Source organism: Marmota monax, unplaced genomic scaffold (assembly GCF_021218885.2).
Source record: "Marmota monax isolate L192 unplaced genomic scaffold, Marmota_monax_Labrador192_F-V1.1 WCK01_AAM20220418_F8-fsc00060, whole genome shotgun sequence".
Classification (NCBI taxonomy): Eukaryota; Metazoa; Chordata; class Mammalia; order Rodentia; family Sciuridae; genus Marmota; species Marmota monax.
The window spans coordinates 10752760-10775993 of NW_026692826.1; the positions used below are offsets into that span (position 1 = coordinate 10752760).

The 23234-nt window shown below is 60.9% G+C and overlaps 1 protein-coding gene across 3 annotated transcripts in view; it reads left to right on the plus strand.

Moving 5' to 3' along the window:
* Positions 1 to 23234, plus strand: part of Nfatc1 (nuclear factor of activated T cells 1) — a 100024-nt gene that overhangs the window by 40270 nt on the left and 36520 nt on the right. For all 3 annotated transcript variants that reach the window (XM_046448584.2, XM_046448587.2, XM_046448585.2), the window contains exons 4-8: positions 1647 to 1849; positions 3326 to 3498; positions 5258 to 5398; positions 16085 to 16140; positions 19325 to 19457. In XM_046448584.2, coding sequence (XP_046304540.1) covers positions 1647 to 1849; positions 3326 to 3498; positions 5258 to 5398; positions 16085 to 16140; positions 19325 to 19457 — 706 coding nt within the window. The remainder of the gene's footprint in view (positions 1 to 1646; positions 1850 to 3325; positions 3499 to 5257; positions 5399 to 16084; positions 16141 to 19324; positions 19458 to 23234) is intronic.

The following is a 23234-nucleotide window of genomic DNA, read 5'->3' on the forward strand; positions in this document are numbered from 1 at the left end:
ACTGACCTGCCTGGGGGCAGCCACACCGAGCCCTGCAGGGGCCTGCCCAAGGTTGCTGGCTCCAGTCTGGGCCACCCCCCAGGGCAGACTGGGTCTTCTGCCCCACTCAGGAGCACGCACAGGGTTTCCACACGACCCCGATTCACCTGGGCAACACAGCGTGACTCTGCTGCTGGCCTCGCGTCTCAGTGTCCATGTGCGGGGAACTTGAGACAGTGTGAGGAGCAAGATGAGCTCATGGATGGAGCAGCCCAGTGCCGGGCAGCTGAGCCCATAGGACCTCCTGTTGTGTCTCCCTAATACCTGGCCCCGTGTGTGGGTTCACAAGGACGCTCCGCGTGGGGCTGCCTGGCGGAGGAACTTGGCATGGCCACCTGTCTTCTGGCGCTTGCCTTGTAGACGGGAGGTCCTCTTCCTGGTGGACCTCCTCTGAACAGTCACGCTGGTGGTGGAGGGGTGGCCTTGCTGGTGGTGGAGGGGTGGCCTTGCTGAGGTGGAGGGGTGGCTGGGCTGGTGGTGGAGGGGTGGCCTTGCTGGTGGTGGAGGGGTGGCCTTGCTGGTGGTGGAGGGGTGGCCTTGCTGAGGTGGAGGGGTGGCCTTGCTGGGGGTGGAGTGGTGGTGCTAGAGCAGAGCAGGTGGTTCCACGATGGCTGACTAGCTGTCGGGGAGCCATGCGGAGCCCAGGGAGGCCTGGATGAGCCTGTGACATGGGTCCAGCAGCCCACCCCTGGCTCCCAAGCTCTGGTCACTTACCCGGAAGGGAACTGGTATTCAGCACACAGACCCAGACGTGGCTCCTGCCGCAGTGTGACCTGGACTTGTTGCCACCCTGGCAGGTGCATCTGGCTGCCCTGGGCCTGCTCAGGGCCACGTCTCCCTCCAGGCACGTGGGTCTGGGTCCGGTGCTCTTGAGGCCTCGCGGTACCAGTGGCTCTGCTGAGTGCAGGGATGATGGGAATGTCGTGGGCATTCTGCCATGTGGGGTCTGCCCCTGGCTGCCAATGGCCTGCTGATCTGACCACAGCTGGCCTGTGTCCCGGCCATGTGGCCGCAGCTGCCTGAGGGGGAGGTGAGGCACAGCACGCTGGTTGGAAGAGGGATGCCCAGCCTGGCCTGGTTCCATGCACTGTTTGTTGCAAAAGCAGGATGTGTGTGTGCCCAGCTCCAGTTAGCTGAAGGCAGGACAGGCCTGGTCCCCAGGGGAGCCGAGCGAGCCTGCCTCCCTCACACAGCCTCTGCCTCCTCAGAACCTCTGCGACCCTGTGGGAAGGCCGTGGGTCTGAGAGGACAAGCGGCCCCTGCAGGCCACCGGTGCTGCCTGGGCAGAGGATGCCCACAGGAGCATTGCGGTGGTTGACTCAGAAGCACATGAGCATGCGGCCTGAGTGGTGTACGTGTGTGCAGCTGTGTGTGAACACACGTGTGCACATGTGTTGTGTGTGTGAAAATGGGGGTGGGCGTGCTCGCAGCCTGACCTGTGTCCAGGACAATGGGATGCTTTCCGAGCACAACCTTAGAAAGCACCTGTGTGGGTCACAGGAACGGAGGGTGGTGGCTAGACCTGAGCCCCCCCCCCCGCCTCCTTCCTCCTTGGAGCCTCCCGCGGCTCCGCGCCCAGTCTCAGGAGGAGTCTGTTTTCTTGCCAGCTGCACGGCTACCTGGAGAACGAGCCGCTCACGCTGCAGCTGTTCATCGGGACGGCGGACGACCGCCTGCTACGGCCCCACGCCTTCTACCAGGTCCACCGCATCACGGGGAAGACCGTCTCCACCACCAGCCACGAGGCCCTCCTGTGCAACACCAAGGTCCTGGAGATCCCGCTGCTGCCGGAAAACAACATGAGAGCCATGTACGTGGCCTGGCGCTCGGGGCCCAGCAAGCCTCACAAACAGTCATGGCCGGGGTTTGTGTCTTTCTAGGGTTTCGGCCCCTGTGCATGTTGGCACCTAGAATAAGTCTCCACTGCACAGCTGTGAGAACTCCCCAGGGTCTCCAGTTAGCTCCTAAACATGACGCCTATTTATTTCTGAGTATAGCAGGGCAAATTAAAGGAAAGTTGAAATGCAAACATTTGAGGAGTGAAGAGGGCCCATGTCTGACAGTGAGGACTAACCTGCTGCTGTGGCCACTCTGAGGTGCGGTCAGACCCGGCTGCGCTGCGGGAAGCAGATGTCGGAGGGAGATGCAGGTGCACAGCTCCTGCTGGGAGGGCTGAGTGCGCCCACTCGGGAGCAGTGGACACAGATGGACGCGCACAGGGCGGGTGGTGATGAGATGTGCAGGGATAGGGGATGGGGCAGGAGTGGGGACCCGGTGCCTTTGCTGCAGCTCAGGGGCAGCACCTCTGGCCACGTGAGTCTAGCAGAGAGCTGACACACAGAAGGGGTGGGCCATCCAGGGCCCTCTGGGGCACACGCAAAGGTCAAGGACAGGAGTGCTTGGGCGTCCCTTGGGCAGTGAGGAGGCTTGTGTGGTGAGCCGAGGGGCTGAGTAGGGAGTAGAGAGTGAGGCGGGGGCTGCTGGCGCAAGGCTTTGTGAGGGTCTTGTTATGCTATTTATGACTTATAAACCCTCAAGTCAAAACCGAGGGAGAGCCTTCCCACCACCGTGGCTTTGCCTGTATCTGCGGGGATTCACAGGTGGCTTCATCCTGAATCTGTTTCCCAGGGATGGTCAGGGCCAGACGGTGGGGAGAGGTTCGTGCTGCCAAGGTATGTGCGGCTGGACCTGCTGCCCTCCTTCCCCGACACGGCCCGCAGTACACTTGTGCTGCTGGTGCTGATGCGTGGGTTCCGTGGCCCGCCACCCAGGCTTGAGTGCCTGCTCTCTTAGCTGGTGGAGGAAGAAGTCTTGGCTTTTGTTGTTGGAGAATCTGAACGTGGCGCTCAGTACTGGGGCCCAGACACGCGAATCACCAAGGGGACAGCCTCCAGGAGAAGGTTTCCAGAGAAACAGGGTGTTCGGGACAGGCCTCACGTGTTCCTCGCAGCTTCCAGGACAGCTGGGGACACGAGGGGAAGGTGGCAGGTCATGGGGCTCTTTCCAGGGCTGTTCCTGGATGTCTGCTGTGGCAGAACGGGAGCCCAGGGCGTCTGGGAAGGTCCTGGCCGGCCTGGGCCGGGGTGGCAGGCACATCCGTGTGGCTGCCTCACTACCCGATCCCGTCCTGCTCTGGGCGAGGGCCTTCGTTTGCTGCCTGTCCTGGGGAGGTGGGGCAGGGCCACTCACAAGGAGGGGCAGAGCTCGCCAGGCCCCAGTGGGTGGGCTGGGCATGGGAGGCTGGGCGGTTCAAGTTCAGGTGTCAAGTGACCTTTTGTTTGGGCAGCATTGACTGCGCTGGGATTCTGAAGCTCAGAAACTCAGACATCGAGCTGCGGAAAGGGGAGACAGACATAGGCAGGAAGAACACCAGAGTGCGGCTGGTCTTCCGAGTGCACGTGCCACAGCCCAGCGGCCGGACGCTGTCCCTGCAGGTCGCCTCGAACCCCATTGAGTGCTGTGAGTAGACTGCAGGGCATGTCCCTCAGGCACAGGTCAAGAGAGTCTGGCCCAGGCGCTGGCCTCTGCCTGTCTCCCTCACCTGGTGTGGACCTGGAGCGCAGCCCCATTGCTGTGTCTGGGTTAGCACGTGCTCCAGGGAATACCTGCTCCCTGCTGCCCAGACCAGCTCTCTGTGCACCGGGGGCGGTCCCTCTGAGCTGCACGCCCCTGGGCAGCCGGGGGATGCAGAGCCACCTGGGACCCTGGCTTTCCTGACCCCGTCCTGCAGGGCAGAGTAGAGCAGAAAGTCAGCCTGGCACGCTGCGAGGAGCACTGCCCCCCGAGCATACTCCACTTCCCGATCTGGAAACTTGAGCAAAGGTTTTGGCACTGCCGTCCATCCGACTGAGCAAACCTGAATGTGTGTGTGAGTGTAAATGTGTGAGTGTGTGTGAATGTGTGAGTGAGTGTGTGTGAGTGTGCATGTGTGAGAGTGGGGGGTGTAAATATGTGTGTGCATAAGTGTGAGAGTGCAAATGAGTGTGTGCGTGTGAGTGTATGAGCATGTGTGAGTGTGTATGTATGAGTGTGTGTGCATGTGAGTGTGTATGTGTGTGAGCGTGCATGTGTGAGAGTATGAGCATGTGTAAGTTTTTATGTGTGAGTGTGTGTGTGCACATGTGTTAGTGTGTGTGAATGTGTGAGTGTGACTGTGCATGTGTGAGAGTGTGTGTGGGGGGGTGTAAATGTGTGTGTGCACAAGTGTGAGAGTGCAAACAAGCGTGCATGTGTGGGTGTATGAGCACGTGTGAGTGTGTGTGCATGTGAGTGTGCGTGTGTGTGTGTATGCGTGCAGTGCTGGGTTACAACCCAGGACTTCACACACATTAGGTGCGTGCTCACCCCAGCCCCAGGCGTAAAGGGTAGAAACCATGTAGACATTCATCTTTCTGGTGCCACAGGCTTCTGTGCCTCTGGTCCCTGTGTGGCCTGTGTGCTGCCTGATCTTGGGCACAGTGGCTGGCAGCCAGCCAGAGGCGGCTAGGGAGGGCAGTGGCAGTCTGCAGCCTTCCCCTCTGTCTGCCGGGCTGACTCTGGGTCAGCAGTGAGGTCCTGGTCAGCTCTGCGCAGAACCCTCTGCACCAGCCTGTCTTCCCACCATTCCCTGCTTCCTGGAGCCCCGTGGCGTCCTGAGCGGGTCTGGGCTCACGGGGGGCAGCCAGGCTTTGTCACCCTTGGTCCCCATGTCATCTGCTGCCTTCTCTACCTCTCTGCCCGTGTCACCTAAAAGGCAGCCTCCCCATCAGGAAGGCACTCCCCCTCCGTGTGGCTGACTCAGAAACTCTCTAGCTCCTCTGCACGAGGCCTCCTGGGGTCCACTCCTGGCCACCCACCTGGACCTCCAGCCAACCAGCCCTGCTCTCGGCCCCCGCCCCTCGCCTCAGTCACAGAGCGAAGCCTCCTGGCTGCCTGCCCTTTCTCCCACCCACCGCGGGGGTCCTCCAGCTCAGGCCGAGGCCAGCTCACAGAGGGCCAGGGCCAGCACTGGGGTCAGGTGAACAGCGTCCAGGTGCTGAGGGCAGTGTCCTATTTTTACACAAGATGTAGAATTCTGAGAATTGGCAGTGATCGTGGAAGGCTGCAGTTAGAGCCGGGCACCCTCTGTCCTCCATGTCATGTGGTGGGAGACCCATCTCAGACCAGGGTCGGGCAGCCCTGGGGTGGTCGGATGGCAGTTTCCCTGGGGGCCATTCTCACTGTCCTCTCACCCATGCAGCCCAGCGCTCGGCCCAGGAGCTGCCCCTCGTGGAGAAGCAGAGTATGGAGAGCTGCCCGGTCGGCGGGGGGAAGAAGATGGTCCTGTCAGGCCACAACTTCCTGCAGGACTCCAAGGTCGTCTTCGTGGAGAAGGCGCCAGGTGGGTCCTTAGGACAGCCACCAGGGTTTCCTGCCTGGGGCACTGGTGGGCGTGGGCTCCTGCTCGGCAGGCACAGGCCCGCCACGTGTGCTCCGTGTGCATGTGGGACAGCCCTGCGTGTCCACAGGGTCTCAGGGCGCTGTCTGCTGGAGGAGGTACCAGTGGACGTCTGGAGTCCTCCAGCTGTCCTTACTGATCCTGCTGCCAGGACCAACGCAGGCCTGGGGCACATCTCCCTCTCGGCTGCTTGCTGTGCTGTGGGTCCTCTGGAGGGGGTTCCCGGGGCCGGGGCCTCCGTGACTGCTGGCCAGCACTTCCCCATCCTCCCCCCATTGGCCACGTGCCATGGAACCCCTCTCCCTGCTGCCTGGGAGAGCTCCTGAGGCCTCCTTGGAGCTGGCAGCAGGGTGGTCATGAGTAGGCCGGCTTGCTGACCTTGGTGGCCATCGTGTGGATGCTACAGACTAGAACTGCGGCTTCTTCTCTGTTGCTGGGGACCTTCCGTGCCGTGGCCACGTGTGTGTGTGTGGTGTGTGTGAGATCCCCAGGCCCACAGTTCCAGAGGCCTAGGCCACCCCAAGCGAAGTGTGGTACCATCACCTCGGCGGCTTTGTGCTCACGCCGGCCCCGGCTCAGCACTGCTGGCCTCTGGTGCAGCCTTAAGGCAGGAGTGAGGTGTCCCAAGAGTCGCCTTTTCCTGGGGCCAGCATGCTGTGTGGCCTGCCATGGCTGCTGTCCCGGGGTCAGGAACTCAGCTGGCTGTAGGAAGGGCCTGCGCTCTGAGGCACTGTGTTGACCAGAGAGGCTGGGCAGGGGCTGCTGCTGGCCAAAGATGAAGAGCCTGTGTTCATTGACATTGGTTTCAAAGAAGGATTGATAAGCCTCATGGGCGTGTCTCTGACAGATGAGGACAAGGGTGCGTGGCCACAGGGCCTGGCTTCCACCAGGGCCACAGGCAGAGGCCTGTGGACCCCACTGTCTAACAGACAGTTCTGAGTGTTGTTTTGGAACTGGGTCCTGGGCTAAGATCAGTCCCTCCTGGGCACCTTCTCCCTCTCCCCAGGACTTTTCCTTAGGACACCGCCCCACCCAGGCACCCACACAAGGCCAGTAGCTTGGTGGCTTTGCCCTTTTCACATTTACCAACTGGAATTTTCACGAGGGTGGCCAGTCCTGCACTTAGGCTAATCACTGACAGCCACTGAAGCTTTTGGTCTCCACAATGGGGTCTTGATTTTGTACAGTTTGCAGGAAACTTAAGCACTTCAATCAACACGGGCTTGGAGAGCTCTCGCCTCCAACCTGGCTTGCCTCTGCAATCATGCACGTAATTGAAAAATACTTCTGAAATTATAGAGAGCAGCCAACTAGGTGTGGCGACGAGGACCGCACTGCCCGGCCCTCTCCGCAGGAGGCCAGCTGTGGTGTGCTTCGGGCCTCTCTTGCAGGAGCGTGAGAGCCAACGCTTTGCTCTCTGCCCTGAGGTTTGTGCAAGGGTACCTCAAGGAAACCTGGGTGCCTGCGCAGTCGTGAGGCCGGGCTCCTGTGCTCCGGGGGCGTCTTCCTCGTTGACAGCTCTTCAGGCCAGGAGAGGCCTGGCGGGGCGGGGGGCGGGGGTGTCTCTGTGCAGACACTCTGACTGGAGCTGCCAAGGGGGTCGGTGCCGTGAGGTCCGCCGTCGGCAGCCAGCATTCTCCAGTTGGTCAGAGCCCATTGTACAGGGTGGTGGTGAGGTGTGGTCATCTGCCGCTTGGTGTGCAGAGCTTAGGGTCATGAGTGTCCCCCATCAGCCTCCCCCATTGGCAGCCCTTCCCACCTTCACTGGCTCTTCCTGTCCTCACAGCTCAGCACAGTGGCTGCCTCAGGAAAGCCGCTCGTGACACCTCAGGCTCAAGGCCAGCTGACAGGCACCATCTGCCCTCCCTGCCTAGAGCAGCTGGCTCTGCAGCTGCCCACTCTCTGCAGCAGTATCCAGTGTCTGGTATACAGAAGGCATGCAGTAAATGCATAGTTGTCACATCAATGCACACGGCACTGTGAGCTTATGGCCACGAGCATGCTGCAGCTAGTCAGCGCCCACAGTTGTTTTCATATTCAAATAGACTGGGTGCTCATCTGTGTACACGGACATGTGCAAATTGTGTCTTCAAAAGAAGGGGCCAGTATCCATGTAGTCTCCCCAGCATTCAGCTTCCCAGACAGCAGCTGTCACCCCAGCTCTTCCCAGGGCACCTATGAGTCACTGTGACTCCTCTCTGTACCCTGGTGATGAGATTTCCTAGTTTTGTTTTGTTTTTTTAATTTTTTGAGAAACCACTAAACTCAGAAACACAGTTCTCACCTGTCTTCTGATGAGGCATCAGGTCCATTTCAAAGTTCTGATTTTAAACTGTTGCTAGTGGCAGAACGCGACCAGGGAGCTGAGTGGGCAGGTGCCGCTGGCATCCCCAGAGGCCGTCCCGTCTGCCCTGCTCTCCGCGTTCCCAGAGCACAGCTGGTTGTGGTGTCGTGAACACTGCCTCATCTAGGTCTTGGCCTTGGTCAGGGTTGGGACGGAGCACAGCCTCTCCGGGCAAGACAGGCCACTGTGGCCCGCCTTGCCAGCAGCCCCTGTGTTCTGACCAGGCTGGCCCACAGTGCCACAGCCCAGAGCTTTTACGTGTTTAACAGAGTGGCTCCCTGCCCTTGGCCAGCGGGCTGGGCACTGCGGCCCCCAGGGCTCAGTGGGGGCTGCAGGCAGGGTGGCATGCAAGAGCAAGCTCCACCTGTCCTTCACCCTCTTGCTGCCTTCAGCAGCTGGGAAGGGCCCTCACACCCAGACATGGGCCCTTCCTACGGACAGTGTGGTCAGTGGGGCACGGAGTGGCTCTGGCTGCCCATGGCAAAGCTGGGGCACATAGCTGTGGCTCTCCTAGGTCTCTGTCTGTGTCGTGCAAAAGGCTTGGGTTTGAATAAGCCTGTCTTCAGGGTTTAGGCCAAGGGCTTGTGCCTCTGCACCAGAGGGTGTTTTCTGGTGACAAAAGTCAGTGGAGAATGCTCCAAGAAGCCGAGAGGTGGGGTGCAGCCTGGGCAGTCACCTGTAAGCCCCCGGTCAGGTCAGAAAGCCTGCTGATGCCGAGGCCACCAGCAACAGATGCTGCCCGTGCACAGTGCAAATGAGGGTCCAGCCGCTGCCCCTGAGGACGGCCGTGCCTCTCAGGACAGTGCACTGGGCGTGTGTGTGTGTGTGTGTGTGTGTGTATGAGGACGGCCGTGCCTCTCAGGCCAGTGCACTGGGCATGTGTGTGTGTGTGTGTGTGTGTGTATGAGGATGGCCGTGCCTCTCAGGCCAGTGCACTGTGTGTGTGTGTGTGTGTGTATGAGGATGGCCGTGCCTCTCAGGCCAGTTCACTGGGTGTGTGTGTGCGTGTGTGTGTGTGTATGAGGACGGCCGTGCCTCTCAGGCCAGTGCACTGGGCATGTGTGTGTGTGTGTGTGTGTGTGTGTGTATGAGGACGGCCGTGCCTCTCAGGCCAGTGCACTGGGCGTGTGTGTGTGTGTGTGTGTGTGTGTGTATGAGGACGGCCGTGCCTCTCAGGCCAGTGCACTGGGCATGTGTGTGTGTGTGTATGAGGACGGCCGTGCCTCTCAGGCCACTGTGCTGGGCGTGTGTGTGGCCGTGTCACATTCGGCACAGTAAGCTCACTGATGAGTGGAGATGCGGGCGCCCCAGGAGGTGCAGCGTGCTCTCTGTTGGGAGACCAGCCGAGGGAGCAGCACACAGGACTCCCAAGACCTCCAGGAGCTGCTCCCTTGGCAAAGCCGCCCCCTGATCTGCGTGGTCTTCTGGGGACAGGCGCAGACCCCTGTGGCTGCTGTGCTGTGTGAAGGCCTCCCCAGGCAGGCTGCCACAGCCCCTCATCTGCGGGTGACCGCAATGGCGGGGCTCAGCTGTGGTTCTGCCTCAGTCACCTCTGTGGCCACCATGACCTGGGCAGGTGAGCTGGGACCAGGACGACTGGCCTCTTCCTCTCAGGGCCTGCCCTCCAGATGGGCCGACATCTGACAGGGCGAGAACATGACTCGCAACAGAGGAGGCGCCACCCTCCTGGGCTCAGGCCTAGAGCCAGGGCCTCACTGCAACAAGGCCAGGGGAGACATGGGGGTGGACACTCAGAGGAGCCACATCCGTCACACTGACCTCTGCCCAGAGCTCCCACTGAGGCCCACACCCATATACCCTGACCATCTGCAAAACTCATGAGTCAAGTGCCAGCCCCAAGCCAACAGAGAGCCCCGACCCCAAGCCAACAGAGAGCCCCAACCCCTTACCAACATAGAGCCCAGACCCTAAGCCAATAGAGAGCCCCAACCCCTTACCAACATAGAGCCCCAACCCCAAGCCAATAGAGAGCCCCAACCCCTTACCAACATAGAGCCCCAACCCCACGCCAACAGAAAGCCCCGAACCCAAGCCAACAGAGAGCCCCAACCCCTTACCAACATAGAGCCCAGACCCTAAGCCAATAGAGAGCCCCAACCCCTTACCAACATAGAGCCCCAACCCCTTACCAACATAGAGCCCCGACCCCTTACCAACATAGAGCCCAGACCCTAAGCCAATAGAGAGCCCCAACCCCTTACCAACATAGAGCCCCAACCCCTTACCAACATAGAGCCCCGACCCCTTACCAATATAGAGCCCCAACCCCTTACCAACATAGAGCCCCAACCCCTTACCAACATAGAGCCCCGACCCCTTACCAACATAGAGCCCCGACCCCACGCCAACAGAAAGCCCCGAACCCAAGCCAACAGAGAGCCCCAACCCCTTACCAACATAGAGCCCCGACCCCTTACCAACATAGAGCCCAGACCCTAAGCCAACAGAGAGCCCAGACCCCTTACCAACAGAGATCCCCAACCCCACACCAACAGAAAGCCCCGAACCCAAGCCAACAGAGAGCCCCAACCCCTTACCAACATAGAGCCCCAACCCCTTACCAATATAGAGCCCCAACCCCAAGCCAATAGAGTCCTGACCCCAAGCCAACAGAGAGCCCCGACCCCAAGCCAACAGAGAAACCCAACCCCAAGCCAATAGAGTCCTGACCCCAAGCCAACAGAGAGCCCCGAACCCAAGCCAACAGAGCCCTGACCCCAAGCCAACAGAGAGCCCGACCCCATGCCAACAGAGACCCCACCCCAAGCCCACAGAGACCGGACCCTTTACTAACATAGAGCCCTGACCCCAACCCCACAGAGAGCCCCGACCCCTGTCCTCCCCAACAGTTGTTGCCAGCACCACTCTTCTTTGGTGTCCTGAGTGTCTGTCCAGGAGAGGGGCACCCTGGTGTGCTCCCTAGGACTGGGCCCCAGCCTTTCCCAGGCCTACCTCTTCTGTCCCATGGAAGGCCTTGGTGGGGGTGGACGGAGGCGGGACTACAGGCCATGTGGGTGCACAGGTGGGGACCTGCAGTCAGGATGTGACTCTTGACCTCATCCACCCACCTGTGCTTGGCATGGTGTCGTGGGAAGCAGCCTGCAGGAGCTGTCCCCACCCCCCTGCTGGCACAGGACACCCAAGGAGGACCCTGGAGGGGGTGGCTCACGGGGCCCTTGAGTGCCTAGTGCCACGGTGAGCCTAGAGAAGAAGGGAAGTGCACCCTCCTGCACGTGCGAGTGTGTGCAAGAGGCCATCCGGTCGGCTCCAGAGGAAGGAGTGGAAGGACTGCCCTCCGGGAGCCGGGCTGGCCAGTGTGGCTCCTTGGCTGGCCCAGGAGCATAACCCAGGGAAGAGGCACCACCTTCCTGCAGCTGACAGGCAGTGCCCAAGAGGGCCGGACCTGGGCCAGATGGGCCTCATGCTCTCACTCATCACAGATCTCAGCACGTTTGTTAATTGTGACCGACTGTCCCGTGGGGTCTCGCCCGCTCCCCAAGGTCACCGGGAGCTGGAAACAGCAGCCCACGCCACGTGGCCCTGACAGGCGTCTCTAGTCTGCACCTGCTCAAGCACAGGCCTAGGAGAGCGTGCCCGCAAGCCATCCTGGGAAGAGAGCAGTGTCCGTGCTGTGCGAGTGTGAGTGTTGTGACGTGTGCCTGCGTGGGTGCTGTTAAAGTGAGGCGGAGTGTGGGTGCGTGTGTGAGGGACCGAGCACCTGCTTGGCTCCTGAGGACCGCTCTGCCTTGGGGACCTCTCCACCGCTCCCTGCCCTCCATGCAGCTGGGGAAGTCAAAAGAGAGGCCTCACACTGCATGTGCTCAGCAGTGGACGTGCTAGTGGCCCTCCCCACCTTCCCTAGTCTCCGTCCGCCAGGCGTGGACACAAGGCATCTGCTGTGTCCTCGAGGCTTTGGAAAGCACCCTCTTCCTGCTTCTCTGCCCGTTGGAGGGAAGGCAGGATTGGGAGGGCACATCTGTGTCTCTGCTTTTCACCTTGGTGTGGGCCTCACTGGGAGCAGCTCCCAGTCCCTGCAGCCTGTGGCCACCTAAGCACAGGTGCCAATGCCCAACAGCTCTGCTCCGCACTGTGGGACTCCAGGAAGGGCTGTGTCCAGAGGATGCGTCCCAGGCTTTTTCTTGCATTGGCCTCAGAGCCAAGGAACTGTCCTGTGGTCCTCCGTGTGGCTGGTGCTGCAGAGGCTCAGGAAGAAAGGGACTCGAGGTCTGGAGTGTGAACCTGTCCACAGCAGGAGCTGCCTTAAGGCCAGCCCTCCCAGCCCTAGCCCAGGGGCCGAGCCCCAAAACTCCAGGGGCCTTGGCCTTCTTGTGTGTTGTGGCTGACCTTGGAGGTCAGAGCCCAGAGCAGAGAGCTGTGGGGAGCAGGGTGGGCAGTATAGACTGTGACTGCTGACCATGAATGGACAGCTCAGCTTGCCCCCTACAACCCAGGACTGCTGCTCCCCCCTGAAATGGTGACCATTGGGTGGCGAGTGGACCTGGGGCTTCCCTTGAGGAGCTTCCCCAAGCAGGATAGCACCACAGGGCACAGCTGAGCCTCCCTTAGGGTAGCCCTGGGCTTTCAGACCCCGGACTCTGCCACCCAGTGGAGTTGCGTCCCAGTCCCAGCTGGCACAGACCCAGTATCACTGCGCTGGGCAGTACGTGGCGTGGGCCCTGTTTCTCCTGGCTGCATAGCCCCGGGCCCCCTCTCGGGATGGAATCACCCAGCGTCCCCAGCAAGGAGGAGCTGGGCTCCCTGCATCATGTGGCCCCTGCTTCTGCACCTTGAGCGGTATGCCTGACCCAGAAGAAGCCACACCGCTGCCTGCTGTGCTGTGGGCATGGCCACGGTCTCCCCAGGGTGCACATGCTGGAGGCTGGTCCCCAGGGAGGCCATGTGGGCGGTGCTGGGATGGGGGGGTGATCTGGAAGGGATCTCCAGGACCTCAGTCAGCGGTGAGTGTTGTCATGGAGAGTGAGCCTGAGCCAGGCACAGTGGCCAGGCCTGTAACCCCTGCTCCGTGGGAGGCTGAGGCAGGAGGATGGCAAATTCCAGGCCAGCCTCAGCAACTCAGTGAGGGTTTGTCTCAAAATAAAGGCTAGCTCATGGATAGAGCACCCTGGGTTCAGTCCCAGTCCAGAGCCAGCCTGGCCCCCAGCTCCCGTGGCTTCCTGCCGGCCTCACGCCTCTTCCCATGCCCTCCTGCAAGCCTTCACCACAGGCCTTGGCAGAGCTGCGGTGCCAAGGCACCCAGCCGCGGGGCTCTGCACAGGAAGCAGGCCTGTGTCTGGCTGCTGTCACAGCAGTGTCTTCAGGTCTGTCCGTGCTGAAGCAGGTGTCTGAGCTTCACCCTTCCCCGTGGCCGGCGAGTGCCAGGGTGGCTGCTCTGCTCCACAGGTGTGGGCACCAGGGCCCTGGGCACCCCGGGTGATGAACCTCTGTGGCGCGTTCCCGTGAGGACAGGTGTGTCCCTCCTCAGGCCCACACAGGGTGCACTGCCGGGCCACAGGCTGACTCCGAGTTTGGCATCAAGCGCCCGCCAGGCGGATTGCTGCAGTGGCTGGGCCACCTCTCTGGAGTCCTGCTGAGGAGGCAGACCAGGGACCTAAGGAGATCGACCAACCAGGCGGCCAGGCCCCTCAGGTGGCGGGCTCCTGATGTGTGCTGTGGCTCAGTTCTGTTCTCCGGTCAGCCTGTTGGCCCTGGCCCTCCCACAGCCGGGCACTGGGGCCTCTCCTCTGGCTGCTGACGGGAGCTGTAGCATGAGGCAGCCGTGCGCCCCCCCAGCAGGACTGGAGACAGCGCCTCGCACAGCCGCTTCCACACCTGGAAACAGTGCCTCAGCTCCTGGTCCTGGCGTGTGACTGGCCTCTGGGCTGCGCAGGCGTCCGGTGGCCTGTGGAAGCTGCCTCCAACCCGCAGGCCCGGGTGTGGCGGGGAAGCCTGGCAGTGACTCACGCTGCAGGGAATTCCCTAATGATGGGGAACATTTTTGCTTCTGGAGTCGGGCACGGCTTCCTCCTGAGGCTCCAGGGAACTGCAGATGAGGCGGAGCACAGAACCCACCTAGGCAGCCAGGCCCTCGGCCGGCCCGCCCCGGAGCCTGGCGCACAAAGCCCACCCGGCTGCCCCCAGCAGCAGCCTGCTTCACGGAAGTGCGGTGGCGACGTGGAGGGGCTCCTCATGGTCCCAGACACAAGTGTGGGCCTCCACCTTGCCTCAGCCTCTGTCTGTGCTGGAAACACTCCGCCATGCCCACGTTTCTAGCCTCAGGCGTGTTTGCCTTTGAAAGACCGTCCACGATCCCTCAGAAACTCGAGAGCCGAGGTCCCCTCACAGTGTGCTGCCGCTTGTGGGCCTCGGGCACCCAGAGCGCAGTGCCCAGGTGGCGTTCCACCTGCCTCCTGGGGTGGGCAGGAAGGCCAGAGGAAGCCTGCGGTCTTTGAAGATGCTACGTCTCAGTGGCTCCCAGGAGCTGTCGTGACGTGTTTTGTGACCTGACCCAGGTGTGTCATGGAAGCCCTGCTCCTGTGGTGTCCTACGGGCCCGGCAGCATGGTGGCCCACGGGGCTCCCCGTGGGTACACGGCAGGCACCACAGGCCCGCATGGCACAGCAGGAAGTGTTCATTTCTCCTTTGTGCCCAGCACTGCAGCACCCACCTCCACACCTGCACTTTGTCTGATATTCGCCACAGGTTTGAACTGCAAAGCACACCACTGAGCAGGCGGCCATGCCACAGGAGTCTAGTGGCACGCTGCGGTCCCTGATGTCCTCAGAGGTGACCAGGCAACAGCATCTACCCCTGGGGCTTGTGACGTGCGACATCCCTGCCTACACTGCAGTCCCATTCCCAGCATAGGCTGGCACCTCCTCAAAAGGTTCCTGGTGAAACTCCACTGTGCCACAGCTTTGGCCAGGCCCTGCAGACAGGTGGCCACACCCACGCTTCTGGGGCAGACTTGGCTGTGTTGCAAGAAGACTCACAAGTTGCTTTAAAGGTGCCAAGGAGGTGACGCCCTGGTCCCATGAAGGGGAGGTCTGCAGAGATGAGCAAAGGGGTGGCATCTGGCCACACAGGAGCCAAGGGCAGGAACCCGTCTGACGCGCCTTGCGTGGGGCATCTGCACACGCGGCTGGGCCCCTGGTGCTTGTTCGCCAGGCTCTTGGGCTGCTGCTTCAGGGGCTGCAGCCGTGGGAGCACCGGTCTCCCGGCCCCTGCTGTTTCCCGGGAGAGGCGGCTGCAGGTCCGTGGTGATCCCTGAGCAGATGCGTCTGGTAGGGGATCTGAACTGGGCCTCAGGCGTCCCCAAGGCTGGGGGGGGGGCCCTGGTGCAGCTGGGAGGCTCTCAGGGCCGCTGGTGACTCACATCTCCATCCTTGGCCTCCACCCTCCGCCCACTGCTTTGCCTGGCACTGAGGAAAAAGGAGATCCTATCAATAATGCAGGGTTGGTAACAGATACACGTTTTCTTCTTTGAAAATGGAGCCTAAGCCATGCTGAGGGAGGTTGCCCATAACAGTTCACCTTGGGAACTGACTTTATTTTGGAGAAGAAAAGCCTTGGGGAGGAAAAGGGGCCTCTGTGGGGAGGACGTCCTCAGCCCGTGGTGACCAGCCCAGGTAGTGAGCCCGTCAAGGGGCTGGAGACACACCACCTGCCAGCTGCCCCTGAGTGGGCCCACACCTCGCGCCAGCTGAGAACAATGCATCCTTTCACTGAGCCTCCAGAGCCTTTTGTTTTTTTAAAACATGCAAACGGCCACTGGGTAAGGTTAAAAATACCATGTGTTTTGCATTTCTGGGTCCCTGTGCAGGAGGCCGTCACAGAAAGGCTTTTCTTAATTTGCAGTCGGTCCTCTGAGCAGAGGATGGAGCCTGGCTGGCTCCAAATTCTGCCCCCAAAACCTAGGGAGGCTGGTGGGTCGTATGCAAGTGGACACGCGGGCTCCCAGGCTGGCAGTGTCACCTGCTCTGGAGGAGCCCTGGGCACAGAAAGTCTTTCCTGAGGGAGCTGAGTGCTGAGGGGCCACAGGCAGGGGCCAGGGTGGAAGGAGCCCAGGCACAGTGGCGTGGCTCCCTCAGCGTCGTGGTGCCCAGCAACTTGGCCAGGCCACTGCAGGCCACACCCTGTGAGGGCCAGCCACCCCCCGGTGCCCAGAATGCTGCCCTTGACCAGCCTAGGCTGGGACGTCTGCTGCTGGGGTCTCAGCACAGGCTTCCACTCTCAAGTGACAGGACTCTTCCTGTCCTTTCTTCCAGATGGCCACCATGTCTGGGAGATGGAAGCGAAGACTGACAGAGACCTGTGCAGACCAGTAAGTACCCCTCAGTCCCCCGCCAGCAGGGCCCAACAGGCTGCGGTTCCTGTTTATTAAAATAAAGCAACTCAAACAATAAACAGAAGCAGTAATAAAACTGCAAACACTGGTGATAACAAGTGCTAGTGCATGCAAAATACCAGGCACAGTTAGGACAGTAGCAGTGACCACAAGACACTAGGCTGGACGGCCTGAGGCGCCTCACGTGGGAGCCTGCTCCTGAGTCAGGTGGACAGGCTCTGAGGCTCCCAGGAGGGGCACCTCACAAGAGAATGGCGACTCGAGTCCCGCCTCCTCGTGCCCACAGCCCTGTCACACCAGTGCTGTCCTGGGAGACGGGTGTTCCGAGCCTCCCACGGGGCGCCAGCCCTGCCCATATGTGCTGGCAGCCCGTGGCATGTGAGCTTGGCAGTGACTTGCCACCTCTCCAGAGAGCACCCTGGTGCTCAGCACCCTCTTGTGTTGAGCTCCACTCAGCCTGGAGAGCAGCCCTAAGCAGACTGCCCGGATCTACTCAGTGGATTTGCAGACAGGCCAGTGAAGATGCACGTGCCACAGCTGTGGTCAGTGCGTGGTGTGGTGTGGTCTGTGGCTGATGTCACCAGTCCATTTCCAACCTGCGGCCACACGCGTCATCTGCCCACACCCCCCTCTTCACTGTGGGCCACAGGCACAAGGCAGTTGCCCGTAAGCGGTTACTGCTTCTCCGAGGTGCGTCTTGGGGCTGGCTTTGGTCTGCAGTTGAGGCCACCCTCCAGCTTGATGCTGGTGTGGCACCCCCAGCCCTCTGCCTTCACCCTGCACCTCTTCCTGGTCTGGTCTGAGCTGGCGTATAGACCACTGATGTTGAAAATGAGTTTTCATGCAGTTCATCAGCACCTGCCAGTGAACAGTGTGTTCTGCTGAGTCCTAGGGGAATTTGAAACACATCCGGCCCAGCAAGCAGAGTTGGAAGATGTCCAAAGGCCTCCCAAGCTCTGTAGCTCACTGCCCTGGCCACTGTAGTGCCTGATGGCTTTTCCGTGCCCAGGGGGCCGGGTGGGCTTGGCCTGCCTCCCGAGTGTGTAAATGGACGTCAGATTATTCAGAAATGTCATTAGGTGAAGGGCTTTGTCCTCGTGGGCTGTCTCTGGACACTGGACAGCTGATGTCACTGAACAGGGACACTCGGGTGGGGTGCCTGGCAGACCTCGTCCTGGCGAGGTGCCCTGGCTGCCCATGTGCGTGGGCCCAGCTTACAGGTCACTGTGTCAGAAAGACGGTCTTCCACTGCACAGCGTGAACCCCTTCCTGGTGCTGATCACTCCTGGGAACCTTTCCTGGGTTGCAAAGGGAAGGTCCTCCCTGGCACAGGGGAGCCTTGTCCTGGTGATGCAGGCCCCCTTTGGAGCCAGTGTCCACTCATGGGCCACCCGAGGAGCCCCTGCGGAGGAGCCAAGGGGGCAGGGCGCGCACACCTGTGTGTGCTGTGTACCCAGCTGGAGCTGCTTCCTGTCCACTGCTGAGCACCACTCTCAACAGAGCCCGTCTTTCCAAAGCAGACCACCGGGGGTGCTGCGCCCTGCGTAGCTGGTTCTTTCCCGGGTCACCTGTTCCCTCTCCGTCGTTGTTGAGGGCCTGTCTGTCGGAGGCGTGAGCTGCAGCTGTGCCACCCAGGACGGCCCAGCCCTGCCTCCTCCCCGCCGTGGCCTGGGTAGGAAGTTTCCTTCTGGTCTCTTCTTGTCGTGCTTGTCCTCTGAGGGTGTGCTTCTTCCACCATGGACAGGAGGCCACTGCGGTCGAGCACCAGCTGTGTGCGGGCAGCAGCGCCACAGGCCCTCTCTTCTCCAAGTCCTCCTTGTACAAATGAGACCTAGAGCAGCACCTCCTCAGCCAGGAGGCCGGACCAGGCAGGCCAGGCTGCGTGGTGCAAGAGGGCGTCCTGCTGGGCCCAAGCACATGCCCCGGCTCCCCCCCTCCTCTTGAGGTGGCTCTGTCTCTCCCAGGTGGTCCTTGATGAGGGGACAGAGTGCCCAGGCAGAGCAGAACCACACGCCTCTTGCTTCCCCCCAATGGATGAAGTTCATAAAACAACCAGCACAGTCCGCTTGGAGCCAGTGTGGGCCCCGGGGCTGAGGCCAGGCGGGGACATCCTGCCGTCCGAGGGTCCAGGCCGGCATGGCTGCTTCAGTTGTTCCTCTGTAACAGGAGAGCTGGACCAGCGGCTCGTCCTGACGTTCACGACTTGTGAACACGACTCAATCAATCTTGTGACGGCTGATTTTCTCCCGATTACTTTCCCACGAGAAGTGATGCACTGGGCTTCCTTGACCTGTCCCCGATTGTTAACCTAAACCACCTGATGAGACACAGAAGGAGGCCTGGCCTGGCCCTGCAGACCCGGCCTCCTCGGCACCTCAAGCTTCTGCAGCCCCTCAGGCTGGGACTGGGCCGGCTGCTCGCCCCACCCAGAGCCCCACCCAGAGCCCCACCCACGGCCGGCTTCCTAGACCTGCCCTTGGAGGAGCACCATTTCTGTGAAAAGGTGGTGGATGTTTATTTAAGAACAAAAAATAAAGCCCAAATCACCAAACTGCCCTGTGCTCCTGCCTGTGCTCTGACCTGTCCCTGGGCTGCATGCCACTCTGTGCCCTTTAGCTTGGGTGAGCTGTCCCCAAGATGGTGGCCCCAGCCAGCATGCCCCTTCCCTGCTTCACTTGTCACATGGCAGGGGCTGTACCACCAGGAGGAAAGGTGACTCCCGCCAGTTGACAGGTGGTGGTGATCTCGTCTGAAGGTCACTGACCCTGAGTGTTAGGGCCGGCACAGCCGGAGGGTCTGCTGAAGACCCCTCGCCACCCAGAAGCAGCCTCCCTCCGTGGCAGGTGCTCACCACACACCCTGCGGGTTTCACTCTTGGGCTAGGTGCCCAGTTCCACCAGGATCACCCAGGTTCTAGACCTCCAGGGAGTCAGCCTCCTGTGGTGAGCGAGGGGTCCGGTTTGCTCCAACACACAGGCCGCGTGTGCAGAGGCCGCTGCGACTGAGGCTCTCTGGGCAGAGGGGTGGTGGTATGCTAGAAACCGTTGGTGGGACTCGAGCTGGAGTCTCAGCCGGCCGAGGAGCCGCAGGGCGGTTTGGGGCGATGCCTTTCTACTTGAGGGTCTAATGATCTGCTTCCTCTTTGCCATGTTCTCGCTAGAACTCGCTGGTGGTCGAGATTCCACCTTTCCGCAACCAGAGAATAAGCAGCCCCGTCCAAGTCAGTTTCTACGTCTGCAACGGGAAGAGAAAGCGAAGCCAGTACCAGCACTTCACCTACCTTCCTGCCCACGGTAACGCTGCCTTTCTGACCTTAAGTGCCGAGCATGAGCAGAGGGGGTGCTTTGTCTAAAAGACGCTGTGAGAGGATGTTGCTGTGCAGACGTGGGCTGTGTGGACATGTTCGGCCATGTGTATCTGTGAGCAGGACAAGTCACTGTCCCCGCAGAGGCCAGGAGAGCTGCGGTGGGGCTCCTTGGTCACTGGCGCATTCTGGGACAATGCTGCTCATTTTGCATATCTCTTGGAACACACGACGGGAAGGCAGGGCTCTTCGGCTCTCAGAGGCTGAGGTGGTCTTGGGGATGCACACCCTCAGATCCATAAGGGGGGACAGCAGAGAGGTGCAGCCACTTGGCAGGGGACTTCAGAAGCAAACCCTCTGCTCCACACGAGGCCAGCACGTGAGGCAGCTGCAAGGAGCTAAGCGGTCCTGTGCTCCTGTGGCACTCCCCGTGGCTCGTCCCGCTGCCCAGTGGCATCTCCCAGTGGCAGGAGGCTTCCCCAGTTAGTGCCTCTGCCCAGTCTGACTGTCCCTTCATGCATGTGGGGACTGCTCCTTTCCTCCCCAAATCAGCTTATCTTCTCGACATCTTAGGGTGCTATCTTAGCAAAAAAAAAAAAAAAAAAACCCACTGTTTGTCGTCTCACTCCCTAAACTAGTAGAAAAGAAAGGTGTGACCCAGGATAGCCTGGGACTTTCTGTGTGGCCCAAGTCGCTGCTCGGGCTGCCTGGGTGTGTTCAGAGAGCACAAACTCATCCTCAGGTGTATCGTATTTCGGGGTAAACATCCTTTTATATTGTTGCTTTTTAAAAGAAAAGCCTTAGAGATTCGTATGATTTCAGAGGGAAGTTGTATGCTAGAAAATATCTGCAAATGCAGCCACATTGTGATCTTAGTAAGATCCAGATTACTTTGAAGGTTTCAGTTCCCTCTAAATGTGAGAGGCCCAGAATGTCCCAGTTGGTACTAATCTGGTGGCATTCATAGTGCCAGTCCCAGAAGTGCCGCTTGGGCTTGGTGACGTGTGGTTGCGTTGCCAGGCAGGAGCACGGTGCTGCAGGTCTGGCTGATCTCCACCATGGCGGCGGCTCCTCCGCCCCACTTCACACATCTGGACCCATCTTGGGCAACGCGTGATAGAGCACACAACAGAAAGCAGTCTTTTTGTGAAAGTGTAGTGATTGTGTTCTAATTAAACTTCAGGCACGGTTGACCAAAAATTGAATATTTTAAGGAAAATATGGGCCTCTCCAGGAGAATAGACAACGGTGGCAGTGTAGAACAAGCTTGCCTGTTCCCCTCCTGCTTGCGGGTGCTGCAGGAGCTGTTGGAGCACAGAGAGGCCCTCCCGCAGCACAGGCCTGGGGCACAGTGCGAGCCCCCCACGGAGGCCCAGGAGCTCCACAGCCGAACCTCACAGGGTGGGCTGCCCCAGCTCAGCCGGCCGAGGCCCCATCCATGTGCCCCCTGCTCCGCCTCTCACGCTCCACGCTGACATCCCACAGGCCTCCTGCCATGGCCTGCCCTGCCCACGGCCTGTCCCAAGGCCCCTCTGCAGCAAATTCCTCCACCACTGGCTCCTGGCCTCTCTTCAGCCTCCTCCGCCCTACTCTCCTGGACATTTGCCTCCCATACTGTGGAGCCCCCAGGTAGCCTTTGGCCCCAGCCTGGTCTCAGGGGCTCTGACAGTGTTCCCGCACCGTCAGACTGTCAGCCACTTTAGAGAGCCTCGGTCCCCAGCAGCGCCCAGTGCCGGGTGTGGCTGGCTGTCATCTGTGCTTCTTGAACTAATAAACGAGCAGATGGAGAACTGGAGCCCCTGTGTCCAGCGTCCTGTCTACCGTCTCAGGCCTCCAGCCGCTGTGGGGCTGGGCGGGGGCCTTGGAGGGTGGCCTTGTCCTGGCACTGGTGCTGGGGTCCCACCGGGCGTTAGGCTAGGGCTGCTCGCGCTCTGCCCCGCTGGCAGCTGCAAACTCGAGGCTCAACCTGCGCCGGAGGAGGCTCTGCCGCAGGCAGTCGAGGCTTTAGCTGGGAGGTGCCCACTGACCCGGAGGCGCTTGGTCCTGACCCTCTGCTGCTGATGCTGTCTGGTCCCCACGGGCCTCTCGTCCACTGCTCTCCTGGTCTCTGCTAACAGGCAGTTCTTCCTCCAGCCACAGAACGTGCTGTGGAGGGGTGTGAGGCACGGACACACGTCCCTTCACACCCCGTGAGGTTCGTCCCCCACGCAGTGTGTGGAGGGCATCTCCAGTTTCCCTTTTAAGGTCAGGACACGAGAGTGTGCCCTCCGGGCTGCGTCAGACACGCCTGTCTCTCCCACTCTCCATGAGCCCTGAGGGAGAGCTGTGTCCCTGTGGGGAGGGTGGTAGAGGGAGCTCTGTCCTTTGGGGAGGACGGGGCAGCCCGGGGCCACCAGCTTCTGCTCAGTTCGAGCCGACGTCTTCTCTGGAGACTCGGCAGCAGAGGAAAGCCCAGCAGCTCTTTGCCCGCCTGCACAGCTGCTGGCCTTGCTGGTCTCTTGACTGAGCCGCTGCCCACTGCCATCGAGGTGGGCCCGGAAGGACAGCCGGCCCCCTCGCCCTCTGTGGGGCCAGCGTGTAGCGGAGGAGTTCCACGCCAATGTGAGACGCCAGGAGGGGAATGTGCCCAGCCGGCTGGAGTCCCTGCCCTCAGCCCAGGCCTCCCTGGGGTGGCCATCGAGCGCAGGTGGCAAAACCCGGGCGCAGCCGGAGAGGGCTGCGAGCTCGCGTGGGCACGGAGCGGCTTCCCGAGTCCTCCAACGTCACTGCTTCTGTGTGGCTGAAAGGAAAGTGCGCTCCTTCTGTCCAGTTGTGATTGCCGGGATGACCCACAGGATGGACGGGCAGGTGTGGCCATGGGTCTGTGCTGCTGTTCCAACTCACCAGTCGGAAGCAGAGAGGACACCAGAGCTGCAATCTCAAGGCAGAGGGACATCTCTGGTGGCTCCCACATGGGCATCCACATGGCCCTGGCTCCCGCTGGAGTGTCCTGCCATGGTCCAGGGGCAGAGTACTTGTTTAAAATGAGAAATAAATAGCAGCATCGTGGATCTTTGAGACTGTTCCTCCCACCTGAAAGCGTGGTACTCGTTTGCTGGAAAGTGCCGCAAGGGACAGCCCCTCCACCTGGGCTCCCACGTGCAGCTAGGCACCCACCTCAGCCCCCAGGAGTGCCTGCCTCTGGGCCCCTGTCCTCTGCCTTTGTCGGGGGCCCTCTCTGTGGCCAGAACTCCAAGGAAACAGGCAGCCCTGCAGAGGGTCTCCTGGTGACTGGACACGCGTGTGACTGTGGGGCAGAGAAACAACCGTGACAGAGGAGCCCAGTCGGTGCAGCCACCAGGGAAGATAGGCTCTGGACCTCAGGCCCCTCAGCCCCGGGTTCCAGCCCTCCCTGTGGAGGGTGGACCTGAGCGCACTGGAGGATTGAGCCCCATTCCTGACCTGCGTGGTCACTAACAAGCCTCTGGTCCTGCAAGGGGACCTAAGGCTAGAGCTGGTTCTGCCTTGGGGGAGAAGAAATCCGTTTCCTGGCTTTCCTGTCTGCCTTCTTCAATCAGAAATGACAGTAGTGCCGGGGGGTGTCGGCAGGGTGGCTGGGGTGGCCTACGCAGCCAGGTTCTACAGCCTTTCTGCTCTCCCAGTGAGGGCCACTGGGGCTGCGAGCTGTCACGGACACCAGGCTGCTGCCCACCAGCTGCCCAGCGGCAGTTCCGGGGCTTGTCCTTGCCAGTGCCACCCAGACGGCAGTTGGCCGAGTCAGGGGGCT